This window comes from Tetrahymena thermophila (genome assembly GCF_000189635.1).
Source record: "Tetrahymena thermophila SB210 genomic scaffold scf_8254803, whole genome shotgun sequence".
NCBI lineage: Eukaryota > Ciliophora > Oligohymenophorea > Hymenostomatida > Tetrahymenidae > Tetrahymena > Tetrahymena thermophila.
The window spans coordinates 526053-550090 of NW_002476559.1; the positions used below are offsets into that span (position 1 = coordinate 526053).

The 24038-nt window shown below is 22.6% G+C and overlaps 7 protein-coding genes across 7 annotated transcripts; 2 read left to right on the top strand and 5 right to left on the bottom strand. All coding sequences in view use genetic code 6, as the record gives it.

Annotated features, from left to right (window-relative positions):
• Positions 1-1946: 1946 nt before the first annotated feature.
• TTHERM_00006130 (hypothetical protein) lies at positions 1947-4223 on the bottom strand (the record flags this gene model as incomplete). The annotated part of the gene is made up of 1 exon (XM_001008094.1): positions 1947-4223. One exon carries the CDS (start codon positions 4221-4223, stop codon positions 1947-1949), a length of 2277 nt encoding a protein of 758 aa, XP_001008094.1.
• Positions 4224-6034: 1811 nt separating this feature from the next.
• On the bottom strand, positions 6035-8259 carry TTHERM_00006140 (hypothetical protein; the record flags this gene model as incomplete). The annotated part of the gene is made up of 4 exons (XM_001008095.1): positions 6035-6190; positions 7209-7681; positions 7805-7918; positions 8058-8259. 4 exons carry the CDS (start codon positions 8257-8259, stop codon positions 6035-6037), a joined length of 945 nt encoding a protein of 314 aa, XP_001008095.1.
• Positions 8260-8934: 675 nt separating this feature from the next.
• Positions 8935-14324, bottom strand: TTHERM_00006150 (hydantoinase/oxoprolinase; the record flags this gene model as incomplete). The annotated part of the gene is made up of 8 exons (XM_001008096.1): positions 8935-9387; positions 9464-9598; positions 9739-10292; positions 10806-11191; positions 11290-12387; positions 12451-12532; positions 12585-13061; positions 13544-14324. 8 exons carry the CDS (start codon positions 14322-14324, stop codon positions 8935-8937), a joined length of 3966 nt encoding a protein of 1321 aa, XP_001008096.1.
• A 1308-nt stretch (positions 14325-15632) lies between these two features.
• TTHERM_00006160 (hypothetical protein) lies at positions 15633-16604 on the bottom strand (the record flags this gene model as incomplete). The annotated part of the gene is made up of 1 exon (XM_001008097.2): positions 15633-16604. The coding sequence occupies exon 1, from the start codon at positions 16518-16520 to the stop codon at positions 15633-15635; it is 888 nt and encodes a 295-aa protein (XP_001008097.1). The 5' UTR covers positions 16521-16604.
• A 918-nt stretch (positions 16605-17522) lies between these two features.
• Positions 17523-18935, top strand: TTHERM_00006170 (transmembrane protein, putative; the record flags this gene model as incomplete). Its single annotated transcript, XM_001008098.2, has 1 exon — positions 17523-18935. The coding sequence occupies exon 1, from the start codon at positions 17979-17981 to the stop codon at positions 18933-18935; it is 957 nt and encodes a 318-aa protein (XP_001008098.2). The 5' UTR covers positions 17523-17978.
• A 1411-nt stretch (positions 18936-20346) lies between these two features.
• TTHERM_00006180 (hypothetical protein) lies at positions 20347-20712 on the top strand (the record flags this gene model as incomplete). Its single annotated transcript, XM_001008099.2, has 1 exon — positions 20347-20712. The coding sequence occupies one exon, from the start codon at positions 20347-20349 to the stop codon at positions 20710-20712; it is 366 nt and encodes a 121-aa protein (XP_001008099.2).
• Positions 20713-20968: 256 nt separating this feature from the next.
• Positions 20969-23295, bottom strand: TTHERM_00006190 (CAF1 family ribonuclease; the record flags this gene model as incomplete). The annotated part of the gene is made up of 8 exons (XM_001008100.1): positions 20969-21139; positions 21203-21636; positions 21714-21873; positions 21987-22368; positions 22430-22632; positions 22736-22801; positions 22867-23090; positions 23199-23295. 8 exons carry the CDS (start codon positions 23293-23295, stop codon positions 20969-20971), a joined length of 1737 nt encoding a protein of 578 aa, XP_001008100.1.
• Positions 23296-24038: the final 743 nt, after the last annotated feature.

The following is a 24038-nucleotide window of genomic DNA, read 5'->3' on the forward strand; positions in this document are numbered from 1 at the left end:
CAATAATATGATGTATGTATATGTATATTTTATTATTTATTCATTCACTTAATAATAAAAATAGTATCTCATTCATTCTAAATATCATTCTAATATCTTGCTCTACAATATTTCTTGTTTACTTTCATTCTTTTTACAAATGAAGCTATATTCATTTTATACATTCTTAATTTATTTATAAACTCCTTATCAAACTCTTATCATTATTTCTAAATAAGATTTTTTTCTCTCAACAAAGAACGTAAAAATATTATTTTATTTAATCTTTATTTAACTCTAGCTAAATTTTGCTGAATTTTTTTTTTCAATAGAAAATTTAATTTAAAAAAATAATTTTTTTTTTAATTTGACTAAAGAATAAAATATAATTAATTAATTATTTCAAAATCCTAAATTTTTATTGAAAGATATTTATTTATTTAATTTAATATTTAAATACATTTTACAACTATTTTAGATAAAATATTGCAGAGTAAAATATGATTTGGAATTCAAAGAGTTATATATATAATAAATAAAATTTGCTTTAATTATCAAAAATTATGAAAATAATTTGAGCACTATGATTTTAATTATTTTTACACAAAATATAAAACCTTATTGGTTTATTTCTGAAAATGGCATGCTTTGTGATCGATTGAACTTAAATTTATTTCTAATTTATATTATTATAAGTAGCAAAAATTAATTTTAAGCTAATCAAAAATATATTTACAAAATAAATGAATAATAAATGAATTGATAAAAATTAATATTAGAAATTTAATTATTTTTAAAACATTTAACCCAATAATTAACGAATTTTGAAAGAAGTCTAAAATTTGATAAAAAAAGTAAGTAAATTTGTTGTAAATTTTATTTTTGCAGTATAAAAATATTTTTTTTAATTTGAGAAATAAATAAATTATAAAAAGAAAATAAATATTTTTATATATTATAAAAACTAATAAATAAAATTTTTGGCTCTTTTATTACATAATTTTGCTTTTTATTTTAGATAAACAGTTTTTAACAAAAATTGAATGTACTGATGAAAAAAATTTCATTAAACAAACAATTTTAAAAAAATTGATATTACAAAAAGCATATAAAAATAATACATTTAAACAAATATTTTTGTAAGATATTAATTGAAGTTTTGCAAAGTATTTTTAATATCTTACATTGAAATGCTTTATAACAGATAATTAATAATTTGATTTGAGTTAAAAACCAAATTACTCATTATAAAAAGTAAGTACTTTACCACACCTTTACATATATCTCTAAGCTTTATGCTTAATATTCATTTAAAAAATTAAATAAAATGAATGGATATTTTATGATTAATTTAAATATATTTATAATAAAAAACAATAGATTGTTAATATGTTTTGTAAATCAAATATCGTAATTTGTAAGCGCTTCTTAAATTAGCTGAAATGGATTATAAAGCAAAACAAAACAAGAAAATTTGTGAATAAATAATCAAACAAGCGAATAAATTTAATAAAATTTTAAAAATTGATATAAATTTATAAATAAATATTTTTTAAAATAAGAAATGAATAATACAATTTTAAATATGTTTTTGGTTAGTTAGTTAGTTAGTTATTTATTTATTTATTAATTAATTTGAGAGGAGTTAGGAGTAAATTAAACAAGAAATTATTTATTTATTTATAGTTATTGATTACCAATTAGAGGCAAAAACAATTTTTTATTTTTTTTCTTAGATTTTTAATTTTGTTTTTAATTTCTTATTGCTTGGTAATAAATTAATAATCTTAATTCTGCCAAGTATCTATCTTTATTAAAAAATCTTATTTTATTTATTTAGCTTTTAACTCATTTAATCAATCAATTTGTTTTTTTTTTCTATTTTATGATTCCCTTAAATAAATTATTACCATTTATTAATTCCTTTTTCTATCGTCAAATTTATTTGTAATAGCTGATTTTCTTAATCAAGCATTTGTGGAGAGTGAAATTGATTCTGAGGATGGAATTCTTTTTACTTGGGGTGAATTTTCATTTTATTTAGGGACACTGAATAGTGAACTAGATTGGTTAAAGGAACTTATATGAATATTTTTAATCGAAGGACTGCCTACACTACTGGGACTGTTTTAGCCACACTTTTGATCAAAATAGACTTTGGTGTTTTTGGTTAGTTTCATATCTTTAAATACTGAATTTAAAATAGTTGAGGAGGTTGGATTTTTTCTATCGTTGTTAATTTAAGCAGAGAGAGGTGGTGTAAGAGTATTTGAAATGCTAGAATGAGATGCTGCCATAGGAGTAGATGAGGCGGATGAAGAATTAGAGTTGGCAGTAAACTAATTATTAATTTAGTTATTTGAGTATTAAGAAAATGAGCTGAATGAAGGAGTAGTTGATACAGTAGAATTTATGCTGTTATTAGGGTTGTTGTAAATCCCATTTTAATTAGTGCTTGGTTTATTAGAATTCAAGCTTTTAGCTTGAGGACTAGAAAATACTTGAGATTTATTAGAATTATTTAAATTTTATTTAAATGCAGAGTAAAATTTGTTAAAAGAGTTAGATTTCTGTCTTGTTTAATTAGAGAATGATGGATATATATTATATTATGAAGAAGTAGAAAAATTTATTTAGTTTATAAAAGAACTAGGATTTTATTATTATTGATATTTACATTAAGGATATTAAAGTGAGAATCCAGCATCAGATAAAGTAGAATAAGATTCTCCTGTTTGGTTCGACACATTGAATTGAACCTTTTTGATTATTCCTGTTAGCGATTAGCTTCTTTTCAGCTAGCCTCTGTTTAAATATAAGCTAGGAGAAGACTAAGCTTGTTTCTCAAGCACAGGAATCGAATTGCTACTAAACTAATAGTCTTTAGTAAAGCTGCTAAAACTCTGTAATTGAAGGTTCATATCTCTATTTGATAAGACGTTTTGAGTTGAAGGCGTATTTGTTGCAGTTGTGTTACTATTAACAGGAGTATTATTTATTAATTGATATTATTACTAAGGATGTATTTTTTACTAGCTTAAGTGTTGATAAGATTACTCGCTGAAATAGTTATTTACATTGTAATTACTTGGAAGGACAGTGAGACTGTTTGAACGTTAGTGAGGTAATTGAATTTGTCTTAAAATATTACTGTTTTAATCGTTAAGTAAATTACTTTGATAATTTAACTGGCTACTTTCTCCATCTAGATTTATATTTTAGAGCTCCATTTTATTTTCTAGAAAAGTATTAAATTTAGGTGTTGTTTTCTTAAGAATGCTTTTTAATAGATGATGTTTTTAAGACTTAACTTCGATAATTAAATTTTCACTTGCAAAGCCAACACTTGAAGTGTTATCATCTTCATCGTCATCACCTATACTGCCTTCGTGACTACAATCGCTTTCAATAGATTGGTCATCATCATCATGATCATCGTGTTCATGCTAGTTTAACTTAGTAAACTGCTTTAACAAATTTTTTCTCATGTTTATTCTTTTTTCTACGGGAGATGATTGTTCAGATTCAACTTCTGACTCGCTCTCGCTGTTGTGCATTTTTTCTATTTTACCTTCAATTTTCAAATTATGGAATTTAGAGCCAAGTTTGGTTTACAATTGCTTGTCAAAATTCATTTCTATCGGCTTAATTGGAACGATGGATGCTCTTTTCCTTAAATCCATGTTAGCAAACTGCAGAATTAATGGTGAAGGAGATGAAGTAGATACTTCAGAATGAGTCTCCTATGTATAATTTAAGTTTGGACTATTAATATCTTTGTTATTGTTGTTTAAAGCTTATACTTATTATATAGTAGATTCTTTATTCTAACCAGTGATAATATTTTAAAAATTAATATCTGATTTTAAATCTTCTAATTTATGGCATCTTAAAGATCTAGTTTATTGGCGTTTCTTCTAGGATAATTCGCGTAGGAATTCATCAATAGATTTGTCAGTTACTTTCATATTTTACTTCAAGGAGCTAGAGTTTGGAGATTAAAATACTTATGTCTCTTGATCAGATTTTTATGAAGGAATTATAGAGCTAAATGAAGAAAAAAGTGATGGCTGTTAAGGTAGCTGTTTTTATACAATAGTTTGTGCTTGCTAGGGAAGACTAGCATAAATAATTTAATTAGAGTAAGATCTCTAATGAAATCCTCTGTAAGTGTTCATAGAAGGATTAGCGATACTCATTTAGTCGCGATTGAGAGGGGAAGATTCCACAAATGAGGAGGCCATTGAATAAAATTGATTTATTTATATATTAAAAAGAGATTTTATTTATCTATAAATTTATTATTGTTTCTGCCTTGAAAGTTACTACGAGGCTTTCAAATATGAATATTCAAAGAAGACTGAATTGAATTGAATTTAATTTAATTATTTATGTTTGAATGTATTTAATTCTTTTTGCTTTTTCTTAATTTGTTTTCTGTATTTTTTTTTTTTTTTGATTAATATATCTCAAATTATTAAATATAAAAATTTATCTTTCTTTTATTTATAAACTGTGGATCTATTATCATGCTTGCTTTTTGCTTGATTATTTGCAAACTAAAAAGTGCTCATTTATTTATATTGTTTTGCATATTTATCATTCTTACAGTTCATATTTCTTTCTTTATTTATTATCATTGATTCATTCATTTTAATTTTCTTACTTATTTCTTTTCTTTATTTCAATTAATAATTTTCTTCTTAGTATTTGCTTACAGTCTCTATTTTAGATATTCTTTATGTAAATTTACTGGCATTTTGATCACCTTCAATTTAAATCACCAATCTTTTTAGATTTATTATCAATTTGACTATTAATTTTCAAATAAGATCAGCTAATTCACCTTACATTTTTTTTTTCTATTAATTTCCAATTGTGAAATTCTATTTATTTTTTTTCAACTAAAGGAAATTATTTTTTTTGCCTGTTATTTGAAATATTAAAATTGTAAGATTTCATTGTTAAAAAATTCTCTATATTAATTTTTAGCTTGAATTAAAATAGTAGTTTTCTGTAGATTGATTTCCTTATATCTTTTTGTTAACCTTATTGCAAAAGCTTTATAAAATCAATTATTAATCAATACCGGCGTCTTCAAAAATAACCAGTGTCGCTACCAAGAAAACAGTAAAAGATTATCAAAAGTTTTTAAAATTTAAATTCTTTAAAAATTCATAAAGGCATTTTGTTTTATTATTTTTTATTCTATGAGTTTACATTTATTTATCTCATTTTTAAAAATAAAAAAACTTAAGCAAAATTTAGTTTAGAATCAAGCAATATTTTTAATTAATGATTATTAAGATATTTCTGCTGAAAAATCTAGCAATCTTTTATCTTGTTTGAATGGTTAGAGTTGGAATTTACTCATTATTAGCATAAAATATTTTATAAATAAACAAAATCCTCTAAAATGACTTGCTTGTTAATTTTTCAACAAAACTGAATAACGATGATTAAATAACTGTTAAAATCTATTTTAATTTATTTGCTAAACTGAGGTCATATTATAAGTAGAAAAGGCTCGTTTATTTGATGGTTAAGTTATCAAATTTGAAGATTCCCCACATAATTTAATCTAAAAAAAAAGGAAATTATATTTTTAACTAGAATAGTATCGAAAGATAAATATTATGGGCTAAATTGATTTATTGAAATAGAAGATACTTTTTTGCCTCAAACTAAATTATTTTGTTCTATAATGATGAATCATAAATTTAATATATGAGGTATTTGATAAAAATGTCAGCCAGTAGAGGCTTGGTAATATAATACATATATAATTCTATAACTATCCAAATTATTGCAAAGCATTATCTACTAAATTTAATAAACAAAAAACATTTTAATTAATTTAATAAATTTTTTTAAATTCTAATTTATTTTAAATTTTTAGGCATTATAATTTTTATAATTAACGTTAGATTCATATTTATATAAACATTTTATTCATTAAAATTAAGCTTCTTAGTTGCTTTAATTCTAATTCAACTGAATACTTAATTTATTTATCTATTAAAACTTCTAATATTTTTTAAAAATATTCATTTATTCAGTCTTAGCTAATTTGGAAAGAGGAGTTTTAGCAGTGGAAAAGACACTGAACTCTATTGTGAGTCAACTTGAGTATTCCTGATGAGCAAAATTTACAAGTGCAGTGACATTCGTCAAACAAACCTCCTTAAGACATATTGACTTCTTATTTAATCTGATTTAATAAAAATACAAATAGATTATTATATATCTCTAAAAGCAAATTTATATAAGTTAGAAAAAAAATTTTTGTTTTATCAATTCATTAGGCATTAATTATTAATTTGATTCAGTAGGTAGTTCTTTTTTTCTATCAATTTTATTTAATTAATTATAAAATTCATATATAAAATCAGGTTTTATTTGAGTTTTTCGTTTTAAACCTAATCTTGAAGTAGATTTTTTCCAATTTTAAAATAAAAAATCTATTCATGCTTTCTTAATTTTTTAGCAAAACTATAAATAAAAAAGCAACTATCAAAGCTATTTTTAATAATACATGTAATTAATCTATATTAACCTTATTTCAGTATTATCTGCTAATTTAGATTTGCAGTATTAATTGGTTAATAATAGTAAAAACTTGATGACAAAATGCATTAAATCCTTTGTATTTTTTAAAGTTGTTTAATTTTGGAAATAAACTATCTCACAATTAATAAGATAAGATAAATACAACTTGAAAATAGATTTTAATTGTCTAAAAATATTAAATTGTAATCATTAATATTTATGTTACATCATTCAAATAATTATTTGATTATTTAAAAAATATTATTTTTTGTAGATTTTAATTAAATTTAATGATTTAAAACTAAACTGATCAAATAAATTATTAATTTGTTAAAATACAGTTTTTTTTTTAATTGATAAAATTCTAGTTTAAAAAAATCTTCCTCATGAACCACATTAATTTATGATAAAAATAGTAATTCAATAATTATGTTGATAAAAAATTTATCTTATTCTACTCTAATAATTTCTTTTTTAATTTAATTTATATTACAGTTTTTGTTATTTTTAACCTGATTTTATTTATCTATTTATTTTCTAAAAATAAAACATGAATTTTAGAGCAATAAAATTAATGAATGATTTTATTTGGTTTCTAAAAATTGTTTTATTTTATATTAAGAGGAGTTCATTTAAATATTGATTGTTAGTTTTAAATTTATAAAATGAAAATATTTTACTAGTGCTTCTTTAGATTGGCATCTGATAGAACAATTTTCTACTGAATGTATACTTCTTGGCTTACAAACATTGCAAGAACATAAGCAAACTCTATCGGTATGTGTTACATAATCTATATTATCATCACTGAATACTTCTAAATTATGTAAGGTTTCTTCAGCAGGATTACCATAAATACGGAATCCTCTTTGTAAATAAATACTGTCTCTTTTATCGCTTAAATAGCCAGTTGTAAATAATTTAGAAGTTTTAGAAATAGGAGTTCCCATTCCATATCCATTATCAAATAAATAGTAAGCATTTCTGAATAATATAGATCTCAGAGTTTAGTTAGGCATATCAACAGTAAAATTATGATGGAAAGTGCATTCATTTACTTCCTTTGCATATTTATCATGGCATTCTTTAGAACATGTTGCTGTGCTACAAGCTGCACATATTCCTGCATTCATTTCATGTTCTATAGGCTTTCCTTTATGTTATTTATATAAAGAGAATTGAGTTTACAATTTATTCTACTAAAAATATTTATTTAAATTATCTGAATTCCTCGAAATCTAGCATGTATTTAAATAAATCTTATAAAATAATTTACCACAAGGACATTTCAGATTCTGTAAGTGTAACTTAGCCAAATGACCACAATTATAATCTTTATTTTTCTAGCTTTTTGGTGCCAAATTATATTTTTTGTAAGAATCCTCACCCCCTAATTACAAATTTAAGAAATGAAAATTCAATCATATTAAAATTTAGCATTAAAATGAATTAAATAGATAGTATAACTTTGGAGGGATAGTTTAAAATTCTATTATTTTATCATATGCAAAATGTTAAAGTTTTCTTACAAGAAACATCGCAGTGATTAGTAATATGTTTATGAGAACATATGTAGCACATTTCTAATTCGCATGAAACACAAAACTCATTTGCTTTTATATTTTTTAAACGAGTAATGTCATGCAATTAACATTCTCCTTTACTATTCTTAATTGCTATAGTGCCTTAAACATTTGAAGCTGACTTTAAATTTTACAAAAACTTTCTCATATTGAAAAAACTTAATTCTATTAAAAAAGCTAAAAATCTATAAAAATAAATAAGAATATTTAATATTTCAAGTATATTCCAAAAAAGATATGCCTACCTGTCTATATACATACATACATACCAAAAATTTAAAAATATTATTGATCCATAATCACTTAAATAGTTATTAATAGTAATTAATTAATTCACTCTTTCATTTTGATTTCAATTTTGAAATTAAGATTTTAAGCTATCTAAAAGTTATATATTAATTTGTGAATGTATTAATTAATTAGCATCCATGTAAGATGAACTAAATTAAATATGCTAGAGTGATTGATATGTTTGTTATGAATTTATTTATTTATTTTGATATTCTTTTTTCTAAGAAAATTTATTTTTCATCATAAATTACTTACTGAAATATTACTATTTATGAATCACTTTTGCTTATTTAAATCTTCATGTCCTTTATTTTGATTGATTAATAACAAAAATCAACTTCAAGGATAAAATATTTTATGACAAACAACAAAGGTAAATTCTAATAAGAAGTAAAAATATTTAGTAAAAACTTTAAAATTAGCATCTTTTAAAAATAAAATTAAATCAAAAAAGAAATAAAAAACTGACAAAGACATTTTAAGAGTTTTATAATGAATACACATAGATTTACTGTTTTTATTTTAATATATTTCAGCATGTTTCTTGCTTTCTTTTGAAAGTAGATTCGCTTCCTAAATTTACATATGTATTTGTATTATTTTTTTCATCTAATTACTCTTGCTTTTTGTTTTTATCTCCATAACCACCTCCACCTGGAGTGTGAATAATAATAATATCATTTTTTTATACATCCACTGTATTTTTAGCACCTAGATTAGTAATTAAATCTCCTTGTACAAGCAAATTTAAACCCTTAGCACCATTTTCTCCTCCATTCAAACCAAAAGGAGCAAAAACTCTTCTTTCACTCAAAATGCTTACTTTTAAAGGTTATAAGAATTAAAATTCTCTAATTACTCCATCACCGCCTTTATATTAGCCCTATCCACCACTACCTTATCTGATTTCAAATTTTCTTAAAATAACAGGATATCTCCTTTCCAGAATTTCTGGATCTGTAATCCTTGTATTTGTCATATGGCACTTTTTTATAGCAAATATATATTAAAAAATAAATAAATAACAAGAATTAATTTATTAATAATAATTTATTGCAAACCTAAACAGAGTTTTATCCGTTCCAAGATGGTCCTGCACCGGCTCCTCCACAGATAGTTTCGTAATAACTCATAGTGTCATTGCCAAATGTAAGGTTGTTCATACATCCATAACTAGCTGCACATGCTTTGAATGCCTAATTAATAAATAATCAAGTTAATTAATGAATTAATAAATGAAATTAAGTAGCTTATTTTACAAATATAAAACTTGTAAGCTTTAATTAGAAAAATAAGTTATTTGCTTCTAAAATAAACAATTATAAATAAACATTACTTTCAAAATAAGGTCAGTAATTCTTTGCGATGTAAGTACATTTCCACCTACTATTGGAGAATTTTCGCTCGGGCATAATAAAGAGTTTTTAGGAATGTTGAATGTGATTGGTTTTAAGCACCCTTCATTTAACGGGATTTCTGAATTCACCAAACATCTCAAACAATAAATTATTGCAGAAGTAGTCACTGCATATGGAGCATTAATATTGCTTAGGACTTAAAATCCTGTTCCATCAAAATCGAGGTGAGCCTTTCTATTTGTTCTATCGATAGTTAATTTAAGGCAGATAGGAGTACCATCATCCATGTACTCTATTTCTGAAACAGTATCCACTTCAGCCATTTTATTTTTAATTGATAGGTCAACAAGCATTCTCCTTACTGATTCTTCAGCATTGTCTTGAATGAAGTGCATGTATGCTTGTACATAATGAAGTGAATATTCTTAAATTAGCTATTTGATCAATTCTACACCTCTGTTGTTTGCACTAACTTGAGCTTTAATATCTGATATATTATCATTAAGAGCTCTTGTACCTCTTTGGTTTGGACCTAATTTTTTGTAGATTTACAATAGTATTTCATTTAAAAATAAATAAAAAAAGTTATTGCTAAATTATTTTTTAAGAGCTTTTTATAATCTAATATTTACTGGTGCCAAAATTAATACCAAATAAATTTATTGAATTGATTAATTATTTATTTATTTATTTATTTTTGGCAATTTAAAAATTGTCTACTTTACTAAAAAACTTATGATAAAAACTTTTTAAATATATTTACAATTTTTTTATTATCTATTTTTTCAGTTTTATCTCAGTCAAAAAATTACTTTTGATTTTATTAATAAATTTGCTTTTAAATAATTTAAATATTTATTGATGCCAAAATGAATACCAAATAAATTTTAATCGATGAAATATTTTTAGCACTTAAAAATTGCTTGCTTTTCTAGAAAACTGATGATAAAATTAAACTATTCTTTCAGTTTTATCTAATAATATTTTTTGGTTTTATATTTTTTTATAGGGATTCATTATGTTTATTTATTAATAAATTAAATACCTGGATTTGTAAATATATCAATTATTTCTTATTCTTGTAAGATACCATCTCTGACTATTTTTAGCGATTTTATAGCTATACCTTCATCTAAAATACTACGAGAGAAAGGAGGCATTGATCCAGGAGTGAGCCCTCCTACATCAGCATGATGGCCTCTAGAAGCTATGTAAAAAATAGGTTTTTTTTCTTGTGTTACTTAGTCAACAACATCGAATACTGGGGTGATTATTGTGATATCTGGTAAATGACTTCCACCAGCAGCTGGATGGTTTGACAGGATAACTTCGTCTTCTTTCCAAGAAGATCCAAGTGTTCTAATTTGATATTTTATAGCTTCGCTCATAGAACCTAAGTGCACTGGTAAATGAGGTGCATTTGCTACCAAACTAAATATTTTTCAAGAAATTCATTAAAAAATAATTTATTTTCATCATAAATTGATTTGTTAATTAGAATTAAATAGCATTTAAATAATTTTTTTTACCTTCCATCTGGAGCAAATATTGCACATGAAAAATCAAGTCTCTCTTTAATGTTTGTGCTCACTGCAGTCCTTTACAGAGTTCTACCCATTTACTCTGCAATACTCATGAATCTATTACTGAAGATAGATAATTCAATGGGATCACATTTGACCTCCTGCTAGAAATAATTTACACTTTCCTGTTACAATTTATTTTCTGATAGTAACAAATTTCTTTTTTTAGTTACAAGAGAAGTCCATCCAGGTTCGATAATAATTGTGCTTGTATTATTTAATATAACAGAAGGACCTTAAATTCTGCTTGAAGGTTCAAGAGTTTCCATTTAGTAAACAGGAGTTTTAACTTCTTTAATAACACCTTCAACTTCAAAATAAACCATTTCCTCACTTATTTTTTGAATTTAAGTTTATTCAATAAAACTACTAAACTCTTCAGAGTCTTCTTCTTGCTCTTAGCTCTTATTAGCAATAGTTCTGACTCTGCATTAATCTATGCAAATTCTTCTTTTGTCTAGCACAAAACCAAATTCTTTTTAGTGTTAACTAACAAATTTAGCAAGAACATCCTGGTTGCAACCAGTTTCAAGAATTTAAATTTAAGTATCTGTTCCTTCATAACGCACTGACAAATACCTCTCGTGATGGATATTTTCTTAAGCAAAGTTTAACTTGCTGAGAATTTAGGCATTTTTAACTTAAAGCTCATCTAACTTTTTCTTGATATCCTCTTTCTATTAATTATTTGATAGATCCAAAATCACCTACAAAGGTAGAGATGATTCCTCTATAACATTAGCTTTATCTAATCCATATGCACTTAATATACCAGCATACTCATGGATAAATATTTTTCTCATGCCCAACTTCGAAGCAATTGAGCATGCATGCTGTGCTCCTGCACCTCCAAAAATGTTAAGTATATCATGTTTAGGATTGCACCCTTTACCTTAAGTAATGTTTCTAATTGGCCTACACATACTTTCATTAGCAACTTTTACGTAACCATAAGCAACTTCTTAAATCGTCATTTTTTTGACTTCTCTTCCATTACTTGTTCTACTAATTTCATCATTAATGACATTTGTTAACTCCTCAAATCTGATTGATATAAAATTAAATTTTTTTATTCTAACTTGTAATTCATTTATTGCTCAAATTTACTTTTGTATCGTTAAATTTTTGAATAATTCTTCGTCGTTGTTCTTTCCAAATATTTTAGGAAAATATTTTGGTTGAATTCTCCCTAAATGTTAAAAACAATTTTAATGAATAATGTAAAATGTTTTAACTAATACCAAGAATGAGATTTGCATCAGTAATTGCCAAATACCCGTTTCTTCCATAACAAACAGGGCCAGGAGTGGCTCCTGCAGATTCAGGTCCTACTTTGAAAATACCATTAGTGTAAAAGAGACGAGATCCTCCACCAGCAGCTACAGTATTGATATCTAAATGAGGTGTTTAGATCATAACACCAGCAATTTAAGCATCAAAAATATGATCAAATTTGATTCCATCATATCTAGAAACATCTGTTGATGTACCACCCATATCAAAACCAATTATTCCTTTGAATTCTTTGTTATTTTTTAATAAAAATTTAGATGTCTCTGCATATCCTATAACACCTCCTGCAGGTCCTGAAAGAATAGATCTTGAACCTCTAAAGTTAGAAATATCACATAAACCACCATCAGATTGCATAAAATATATTTATGTCTAACTTATATCGCTATCGAATCCGCTGACAAAGCTTTGTAGATATCTAAAAACTTTAAAACATAATAAAAAGCTGAACTTAAATATTTTTGATAAAATTTCAACACTAATAATGTAAAAAAATGTATTTTAAGCTATATCAAAAATTAAAAAATATTCTATCTGATATTTGTTTATTTATTAATTAACTTAAGAATGAGATTATTCATATTCTAAATTTAATCTATTTGCTAAATTCCTAATAAAATATTTGATAAGAATATTTAAATTTGCTTTGATTTTTCATGTTTGTTCATAAAAAGATCATTAGATAGGTAAATAAGTTATCACATCTAATTATCATTTATTTTATTTTGTTATTCATTTAATTTCTAATTAACAAAAGAATTGTTCATTATAATTGAATTTTTGATAACAAATTGCAAAAATAATTAATAAATAAATAAGTATATATATCTATCAAAAATAAATAGATAAATTATCTTTTTCTGGAATTTTTCTTTTTAATTTTTTTTTGATATGCTAAAAAAATTACTGTAAGGGTTTAGATATGCGTCTAGAGTTGCTGTAGAACCTCTTGGAAGTATTTTAATCATGGGAATTATTTTAGAAGAAAGAGATATTTAAGGAAATCCTAATTTTTCTGCAATTTAGCCAACTATTTCTTCGTGCTTACTGTAGGAAGGGGAATGCATAAAAACAATAGAGAGAGCTTCAATACCTGATTCTTTCAATTTTGCTAAATCTTTTTCTACTTACTATTCATCGATTCTTTATTAAATTTCTACATACTCACCAGTAATACCTTCGCATATATTCTCTAATTAGCTTCTATCTTCACTCTCTTTAAGTATGCGAACTCTTTCATCAACTTCTAAAACAGCCTCATAAAGTACTTCTGGCTTACTGTTAGTCAAATCAAAAATGTTCGGACGTGATTGATTACCTATTTTTAACAAATCTTTGAACCCCTTCGTAACAATTAATGCTGTCTTTACACCCTTTCTCTCTAACAGAGCATTAGTAGCCACTGTTGTACCCATCCTTAAACTTTTGATATGCTTTGAAGGTATAGGAGTGTTCACGGGCACTTATACATTGAGGATATTTTCTATCAACCTTCTAATTCCCTCTCTTGGACCATCTCCATAAATAGGGTCCTCTGAAAGAAGCTTATATACGATTGATTCCTTATAAGTATCATTTTGTAAGACATTACAGTATATATCAGTGAAAGTACCACCTCTATCAATAGAAAATTCTAATTTAACATTTTAAGCAGTTGAATAATCTCCCTTGCAAATTTTTGAAGCCATTTTAGTGACAAATTTAATCTTATGATTGCTTTACTCCTAATTTCGTTTATTAATAGGTTTTTATATTTTTTTTATATTTTATATTTATTAAAATTGTTTGAATATTTTATGTTGTTATGAATTACCTGAAGTGATTGATTGATTAACCATATTATGAAATCTTTTATTTAAATATTTCTAAGATATCAAATTTTTATTGATCATAGAAATCAATTTATAAACATCTAAAATAGCGAAATAAATAATTAATAAAACCTATGTTAATAAGTAAATTAGTAATAACTCATTTGATTTTATTATTGGCTTATATCAATAACAAAATATTTTTCTAATTAAATTTTTACTATTTAAATAATAAAACTTAAAATTCTATTTGTAAATGTTATTTAAACTGACTTAATTAACATTTAAATTTAAGAATAAATAAAACTTTAATATTGTACTAAGTTACATTTAATTGATAAGACTAAATCTCATTTTAAAATAAATAAACAAATAAACTCTATGTTATTTTTTAATAATAAAATTTTTTTCTTATTTATTTATGTAATATTTTAAACTATAAACAAGATTTTTAATAGAATAGCCAAAATAAATAGTCTTTATTATAAAATTTTTACTATATTTATTTCTGATTTTTAAGACTTTGATAATAAAACATGATCAAAAAAAATTATTTTTTATATTAATTTTTTACTTTTAACAAGAGTTTACCATCAACTTAAAAAATTTAATAATAATCCTTGATAATGTTTCAATTAATCTTTAAAAATTTTAGAAATAATATCGTTTTGGGTATAAACTAAAAACAAAGAGCTAGCTATCCATTCATTCATTTTCTAAAAATGATTAAGTTTTATTTGAGATTTTAAAAAAAAATAAAGAATGCATTTAACTCTAAATTTTCACAAAAAATGGGACTGAAAGTTTCAATATTTAAAAAATAAAGAAAAATGGAAACTAATTTATATTCGATATTGAAATTTATATTCATTTTAATTTTTTTTTAATTTTCGATTCACATCTTTGCTTATCACTAAAAATAAAATATATTGAAAGAATGGTTAAAGTAAAAAAAACATATAATTTAATATATTTTATCATAAACTACTTAGATGAGCTCAATATGTCAGTCTAATAGTAATAAAAAATTAATATCAATTTACTATTGAGGATTAAAAAATTCAAGTTCATACATACTTGAGTAACTTCTTCTTAACTTTTTAGTAGTGAATAAAATATCAAACAAATAAATAAACATTATTTCTTCATTAACATTTTATAAATTTATTTTTTACAATAAAGGACTCAGTTAAATATATCGTTGACAGTAAGGTTAGCACTAACAGTTTTTGTCTTACTAGATTGTTTTTAAATGTTTAAGTTAGAATTCAGAGTTGTTTTCTAATTGTTAGAGCTAGGTTCTAATTCCATGAATTTGCTTTATTTTGTTTTGTCTGGTATAGTCTATACTGAATTTTTTTAAATAAGCTAACTCTATTGTTGTTTTTGATACATTTATTAAGCGTTTTGCTATTGCATTTATTAAAATTGCTAAGGTTTATTTTATATCATATTCAGTTAATGATTTTAATTTTAATCATTGTATTCGTCTTCTCCTAGATAAATTTAATCGTTTTCTTCTTCATCATACATATCATCCTCATCATCTCCTTCTATCCCATTAAAACCATTATTCATTTGCTAATAATCATTTTGGCTATAGTCTTCCTCATTTTCATCATGCAAATATTATTCTTAGCCTTAATATAAATAAACAGGTTAAGATTTCATGTTATTATAATTGCCCATAAATATATTATTTCTCATTAATTAATGCTCTTATGCTCTTCCATTTTAAGAGATCGAAACATCAATATTATCGATATTTGATAGCGCTTAGATATCATCCTTTTTTTTAGATAAGTGCTAAACATACTTTTATGTGTTATATTCCAAGGTAAAAAGGCAAGAATCTAAAGTTCCAAGTATCTCAGATACAAAATCACTTATTTTTTCAATATCATCTTAAACTTATTCAATTTACATCTAATCAACTTAGGAATTAGTCATAGAATTTAAGAGATTATCTAGCAGAGATATGATCTTTTAATTATCTTCTAAATGAGTTAGTAATTTATTTGTGGTATTTTGAACACTATTTGATAGCTATTCAAACAAGAATTATTTCATCATTTTCAATTATTTTTTAATTTATTTTTATTTTTGGTATATTTGTTTTTAAAAATATTTTTGAATTAAAAAATAATAATATAAAGATTGATTAATTGATTCTTAATTAATATCCTGATTGTGTTTATCATTAATTTTTTCTAATCTTTCTTATCATTTTGATTATTTGATATTTTTTAGAATGATTTTCAATAAAATTTTTGTATAAAAATAAAAAGAACTTACTTACTTACTATTTTTCCCTCTAATTAATTAATCTAAAAAATTAAATTCTTGCTAATAAGTAATATTTTGAGAATATAATATAAAAATCAATCAATTATCTATAATTATTTAATTATATTTCTACAAAATAATTTATAAATTTATTTTCAATATTTTCAATCATGAAATTTTCAAATAATTTTGAAATACCATAAAACTAACTAAAAATATTATTTATTTTTCAAAATTTTTTAAGTAAAAAAAATAATTAATTAATTAGAGGGATATTTTTTGGAAAATAAAAAGTAATTAAAAGATTTTTTTATTTGATTTCTCAAATCGAATTTAGAATTTTAATTTATTTATTTTATTATTTATCTGAAAAATAATAAAAATCTATCTTAAAAAATTATTTAGAAATCAATTCAAAATAAAAAAATTATTTGCCATATAAAATAACAAGTTCAAATAAATATATTTTTTTCATAAATGTTTTTTTAAATTAAAATTTGTTTTATTGAATAAAATAATATTTCTAAGCATTTTATTAATATTTTTTAATTGTTAAAATATTTAAAAGCTGCCAGCTAATCTAACTTTAGTTATTCCATTTATAAAATTAATTTCAAAATTATTTAATGTTAGAATATACTGCTATTAAGTAGAATCAGATTCAATCAATATATCTTTACAATATTTTTTATAAGTAAAATCAAATCAATATATTTTTACTTTTTAAGAATAATTGGCAAATAAATAAATAATTTAATTTTCAAAGATAAACTAAAGAACAACTTTTATTTGAATTCTTAATTGAGCATTTTAGAATTTGTTAAATAAAAAAAATATAGGTCTTTAAATTATCAAAATTATGTTATTATAAATATCAAACAAATTTTAAAAGAAAGGATTAAATAAAGAAAATAAAATGGTGAATTGACTAAATATCAATTTAAATTATTTTGTAAATTCAAATAGAAAAAATTAAGAGTTGATAAAAAATATTACAAATAAAAGAATAATATTAAAATAGACAAAAGAAATTTCTTTTAAATTGAATTTTTATTTGAGTTTTCTAGAAATATCTTAACTATAAAAAGCATTAATATTTCAACTTGTTAAATAGGAAATTCTTATTTGAAAATAGTATATTTGTGGAGCTTAAAAAGTTTACAAAATAGCTTAAAGTTTGTGGATATACTATTCAATTTAATTAAAATCAATAGTTATAAAAATTAAAATTGCTGCGTTTTAAATATGAATTTTTACAAATAATTTTAGAAATATTATGATCGAATGATCAAAGTATAAGCTGGTATCTTTTATTTCAAAGCTTTCGTGGTAACAGGATCTTTGGCTTATACTGCTTACAATTATTAAAAAATATTATTATACAAAGAATAGCTAAAATAGAAGTTTTAGGATTATAGAGAAACATAAAAACAGAAACTTAAAGACTACTATTCAGATGAGAGAGTACAACAAAAAATTTAAAAGGCTAAAGAAGTCTAAAAAGAGGCTATAGAAATAAAAAATAAATTGAAAGAAAAAATACCTGACGAAGAAAAGATAAATGATTTTAAGACTAAAGTTTAAGAGAAAGTAGAAGTTGCTAAATAATTGAAACAAGATATTAAAGAAAAAGCAAAAGAAAATGAAAAATTTAATGATCTAACTCAATAATTAAAATAAAAACTAAGTGTGATTAAGACTAATAATTAAGGTGAAGGCCAATTAAAATCAAATTAGATTAAACAGAACTTAGAAGCTAACCAGGAACTCGATAATTAAGATATTAAAAAAACATAAAATTAAGAATTAAACGATAATAATTTTACTGAGAAGGATGGCTAATTTATCAAGAATAATTTATTGTCATAAGATTCTATAACATTTAAAGAAAATAATCAAAATGTCTAACTATAATAATCATAAAATAGCTCTTAAAATGAATAAAATAAAACTAATTCTTCACTTAAAGAAATTAAATCTAATTTCTTTAATAAAATAGAAAAAGCTCAAAGCTTTAAAGAGGATATCAAACAAAACTTAGAAAAAAGGGTTGAAGAAAAAAAATCAAGTCTTGAATTTAGTGAATAGAAATCTAAATTATTTTCAAAATTCAATAAGACTAATAAGACTGAAGAAGACAAGGCCTAAAATATTATAAATTATAATTCAGACTAAAATTCTGAAAATTAAAATAATTAATGAATACTGTTTAAATCAAACATTAAAATTTATTTATTTATTTATTTGTCTGTCTATTTTTTTATTTGTTTGCTTGTTTGTTTGTATATTCCTAATTTTTGATTTTTTTATTCGTAAATATCTTTTATTTTTAATTGATAGTAACCTCTTTGAAAATAATAAAGTATTTTATTACTCTATCAATATATTAAATATAGTATTGCATGATAATTTGTTTGACTATTAAATAACATATTTATAATATTTGGCTATCATTATTATTTATAAAACACTAGTAAATAGGATTACATCATAATTATTTACATATTGTTACTTTAACAAAAATATTTTGAAATAGCTAAAAGTTTAAAGAAGATATCAAAAAAAACTTCCAAAGAAGAATTGAAGGAGAAAGTAAAATGAATAATTTAATGAAAAAGCTTAACTTATTGTTTTTTTATTTATCTATCACAATGTTAAGCTTAGATATGTAAATTAATACATATTATTTAATCAATAAAGTAAAATGCCTTATTAATTTTGGATAGGCTATACTTATTAATATTTGATTAAAAGAAATTTAGGCATATTTTTAGTGTAAATTAGATTAAATTTTGAAAATCTAATTCAGTTATTTAGTTAGTTAATTAGTTAATTTTTTGTTGAAAAATTGATGGAAACTTCATAAATTTTTTTAGTAGCAAATTAATTTATTATAAATATTTCATTTACTTATTATGAATGTAGATAAGTAAATACTTAGAAAAAATTTTATAAATTTTAAAAGAAACAAATGAATTTTCTCTAATTTAAATAGAAAATATAACCCAAAAAGCTTGTAAATGATTTAATTAAATCAAAGCACTTGATTTCGCTGATTGTAAATTGTTTTGCATAATAAGTATGATTGGATAAAAATAATTTTTTAAGCTTAAATATATGTGAGGATAAATTAATTAATTTTTAATTTAATTCATGTAGAAAAAGAATTTTCGATAAATTTCTAATGGAAATCTTTAATAATTTAATTTTTGATGTAATTTTTTTCAATTTCAAATTCTGATGAATTATCAAAAAAAATGGATATTATAAATATTTTTTGATTGCCATAAATTTGTTTGTATTCAGTAAGTAATTTATAAATTTTTCAGAAATATTAATTAAAAATAAACTTTTTAACAAAAAAAAGCAAAACAAAATTTTACTTAAAATGAATTTTTTGAATAAAATAAAAAATTCCAAGTAATTAATTAAAAATAAAACTTGGTATAAATTTAAAGTCATTTCAATCTCTGGAGCCATCACTGGATCTTTGATTTATTCTTGTTACCATTATTAGAATTTGCTTAACTTTAAAAAATAAATTGATGATAAATTAGATTCCTTTTTTAATGTAGACTAACTAATAAGAAATACTTTATCTGACTAAAATAATATGAAGAAAGTAATGGAAATTTAAAAATAAGTTTATGATACTGCCAAATAGAAAATATAAAGCAATCAAAAAATATTAGAATTTTTCTAATTGTTAATAAATTAAATAAAAAATGATGAAAATTTCATTAAAGAAAATTAGGATCTAAAAGAAACAGTTGAAGAATTAACAGCTTAATTAAAAATTGTTCTAAATGATGAAAAGTTTTCATAAAATAAAGAAATGATATAAAACTTGCTCAATTAAATAGAACATTTGAGAACATTGAAAGAATATTTCAAAGAAACATTCTAGTAGAATAGCTAAGAATCTAAAGATCCTTCAGATTCCTAAAAAAATAATGAAAAGACTAGTTCTAAATAGTGATATTTAATAAATGAAATCATTGATTGAAGTTAATTAATAAGATGAAATTAAATAAATAAATAAATATATAATTTAAATCTAAAAATAAAATATTGAAAATTTCTAGTAGGAATATTATTTATTTAATAAAATAAATGCACTTTTTATTGTTTGTGTGTTTTATTTAATTTTTTAACTAATCTTGTATAGAAATAGTTTTAGAAATAAATGAATTTATTAACTTAATTTATTAAATTTAATTAAAAAATTGATTAATTCAATTAAAATATGAAAAAGCAGTAAATCTTTTTCTATCAACATATTTGCTAATTTCTATTTTATCATTCTTTAAAAGAGGAATAATGTGGTCTAATTTATCTTCAATTCCTTCAAATAACTCAAACTGTTCGTATTCTACATATGCTAAATTTGTATCCACAATGCTTATCTATAGAATTTATTTTTTATTTTACTTAATTTATTTATGTTTTAAATCTTAATTTTAATTTACTTCTGCATCTCCAAACTATGAGAAATGATCAGCTAAATTTTAGAAGGAAATCTGAGGATCAAATTTAATAAATAAAGTATTATTGAGAAATTCTTTGTTGTGGTTGATGTCAAAAGAATCTCTGGCAACTTAAAACTCGTGATTAAAGTAAAAGGTTCCTCCTTGCAAGAAGATATGATTTAAATGTTCTTTTGCAAAATTTGGATCAATAAAAGTTTCCATTACTTGTTTAAGAATTTAATCATGTTTGTCTTAGTATTCTTACACAACTTTGCCTTTTTTAGTTCTTTAAGGAACATCTTTCAATTACTTTTCCTTCTCCTGTTCAAACTTCTCAAAGTAACACATTCCTATAAAAGAAGCTCCAGTAATGTACGAATCAAAACCAGCTTCGTGCAATTACCCTTCTTTTGTGTACTTAGAGAATTATGGGTCTAAATTTATTTAAATAATAATTCAAAATAAAATTAAAATTAGCTTTTTATTGATATAAAATTTATTTATTTATTACCATTTGTCAAAACAGTGTTATGGTGCTTTTTTAAGCATTTTTCATCTTTTGCTACAGCTCTGTAAAGTCCTTCTAAATGAAGAGGTAGTTTTTTAACTTTATTTTACAATTTCCTAGCTAACACTTTAGTATCTATGACATATGGGAAGTATTTATTTACCTTTTATTTTATTAGATTTTATTTATTTAATTTTTAACATTTTAAAATTATCTTTAAATTAAAATGAATGAAAATCTAAAAAAATTAGACAATAAATAAATAATGAATGATACCTTTTCAACAAATTCAACAAAAGTATTTGGTAAAACATCAATGAAGTGATCGTAGAAATAAAATAGATCATATCCCATATAATGTCCTATAATAGGTCTCTTAGAGTTGACAATTGCTTCAACAATTAATGAGAAACCCAGTAAATCTATTTCTGAACTAGAATGAGAAGGATTTGAAACATCATCTCCATCTCCATTTTATTTGATTTCTTCAGTACCATTATTATTGTTATTTTCATCGTCATCTATATCTTAGGCTTACTTATTTTTAAAATATTGGTTCTGTGTAGGTTTCTTTTTTCTAATAATCAACTAAGTATTTGTTTAACCCTTATCTACGTTTACATTTTAACAAGAGTAAATAGCTTGTCCAATTTACTTTCTAATAAATAAAGTTTGAATTAGATCAAATGCTTATTCTATCTAATTAATAAATTATTTACTTAAGAATCTTTGTGCACAAATACTGAGATTTACACTCGATTGTTACATCTTTTGTATTGTTGTTATCTTGGTCATACTCCTAAATCTACTTCACAATTTGTTCCAAAGCATCACGACTAGCCTTGCTTAAAGCTATTCCATGATTCTATTAGTACTTGCTGTTTTCCAAAATTTTTTCTTTTTATGCAAGCTTTATGTAAGACTAATTTATAATTAATTACCATAAAAGTTTAAGTAAATTTATGATATCTACTAAATTGCTTTTATTTGATAAGCATATAATTGATATCTTTTTTATTTATTACCAATCCAGAAGAATAAAGTTTGTTGAAATCTAATCCATTTACTGCCATGAAATTAAAGCATTCTAACTTTATATGCAAAAATATTATTAAAATCATTATTTAATTATATTTTTTTTATTTATTTATTTTACCTAAATGATTTACTTCTTAATAGACTCTGAACTAGTAGTATAAACTGGATTCAAATAAATATTATAAGGATAGGCAATGTATTTTTTTTAAACCTTGCAAAAAGTATAAATGCACAGTCCAATTTATAGCAAATGATAATTTTAAACAGTGTGTTTTAACTTTTAATAAATATCTTCATCACTGTCATACTTTCTTATCTTTGAAAAGCGCTCAGTAGCTAAACCTGTTAAAAAATGATACTAATTAAACTCCGCATTATTCAATCAATAATCTAAAAAGGGTAAAGAGAAACATATCTAAGTATTTATTAAAAAGAGAAGCAATGTTTTACCTGAAAATTCACAATCAAAAGAAATAAAATCACATGATTAAATTAGTTAAATGATTTTCTAATAATTGTCTTTAAAATTATTTCTATCTATATCCATTTTTATAAGAAAAAGCTTTATATTTATTTGAACTAAAGAAGTTTATTATATTGAAATATTAGTTTTTAATTACTTAATACAATAAGAATTGTCTCTCTCAGTAGGTAGGTAGTATTTAATTTCAATTCATAAATTAACAAATAGATGATATTAATATATATATTTAACTAATAAATCTAGCATGAGTTAGATCTCTATATCTTTAATTCAAAACTGTTGGTTGATCTCTCATTTCTACTTTGATTCTAAGGTTTTATTGGATTTAAATTGTAATAATTCTTGTAGTTTGATTATTCAGTATCAGATTTAAGTTATAATCCACTTTATATATTTGAGACACTTTTAACTCTTATTTTTTCTTTATCTTTTAACTATAAAATTCATTTTAAAATACTTAACAAAATAGATTGAGTTTAATTAAAATAAAGCAATATTTATCCCTTTTTAAATCAATCATAATAAATAAATAAACAATTTTTAAATAATTTTAAGCTCTTAATCTTCTAAAAACAAGTTTTATATTATTATTAATACTGATTGCTTAAAAAATGAAATAAAATAAATAAATTAAAATTTATTTTTTTAACATAAATAAATACAATTTTAATAAACAATACAATGCTTATTAATACATTTTTAGTTTTCAAATCTAATTGATTATTTCATGTTGAGACATAGATAAAAAACAAATATATAAAATTTGTTTAATGATCACATTCTATCTACAAAATCAATAAATTCAG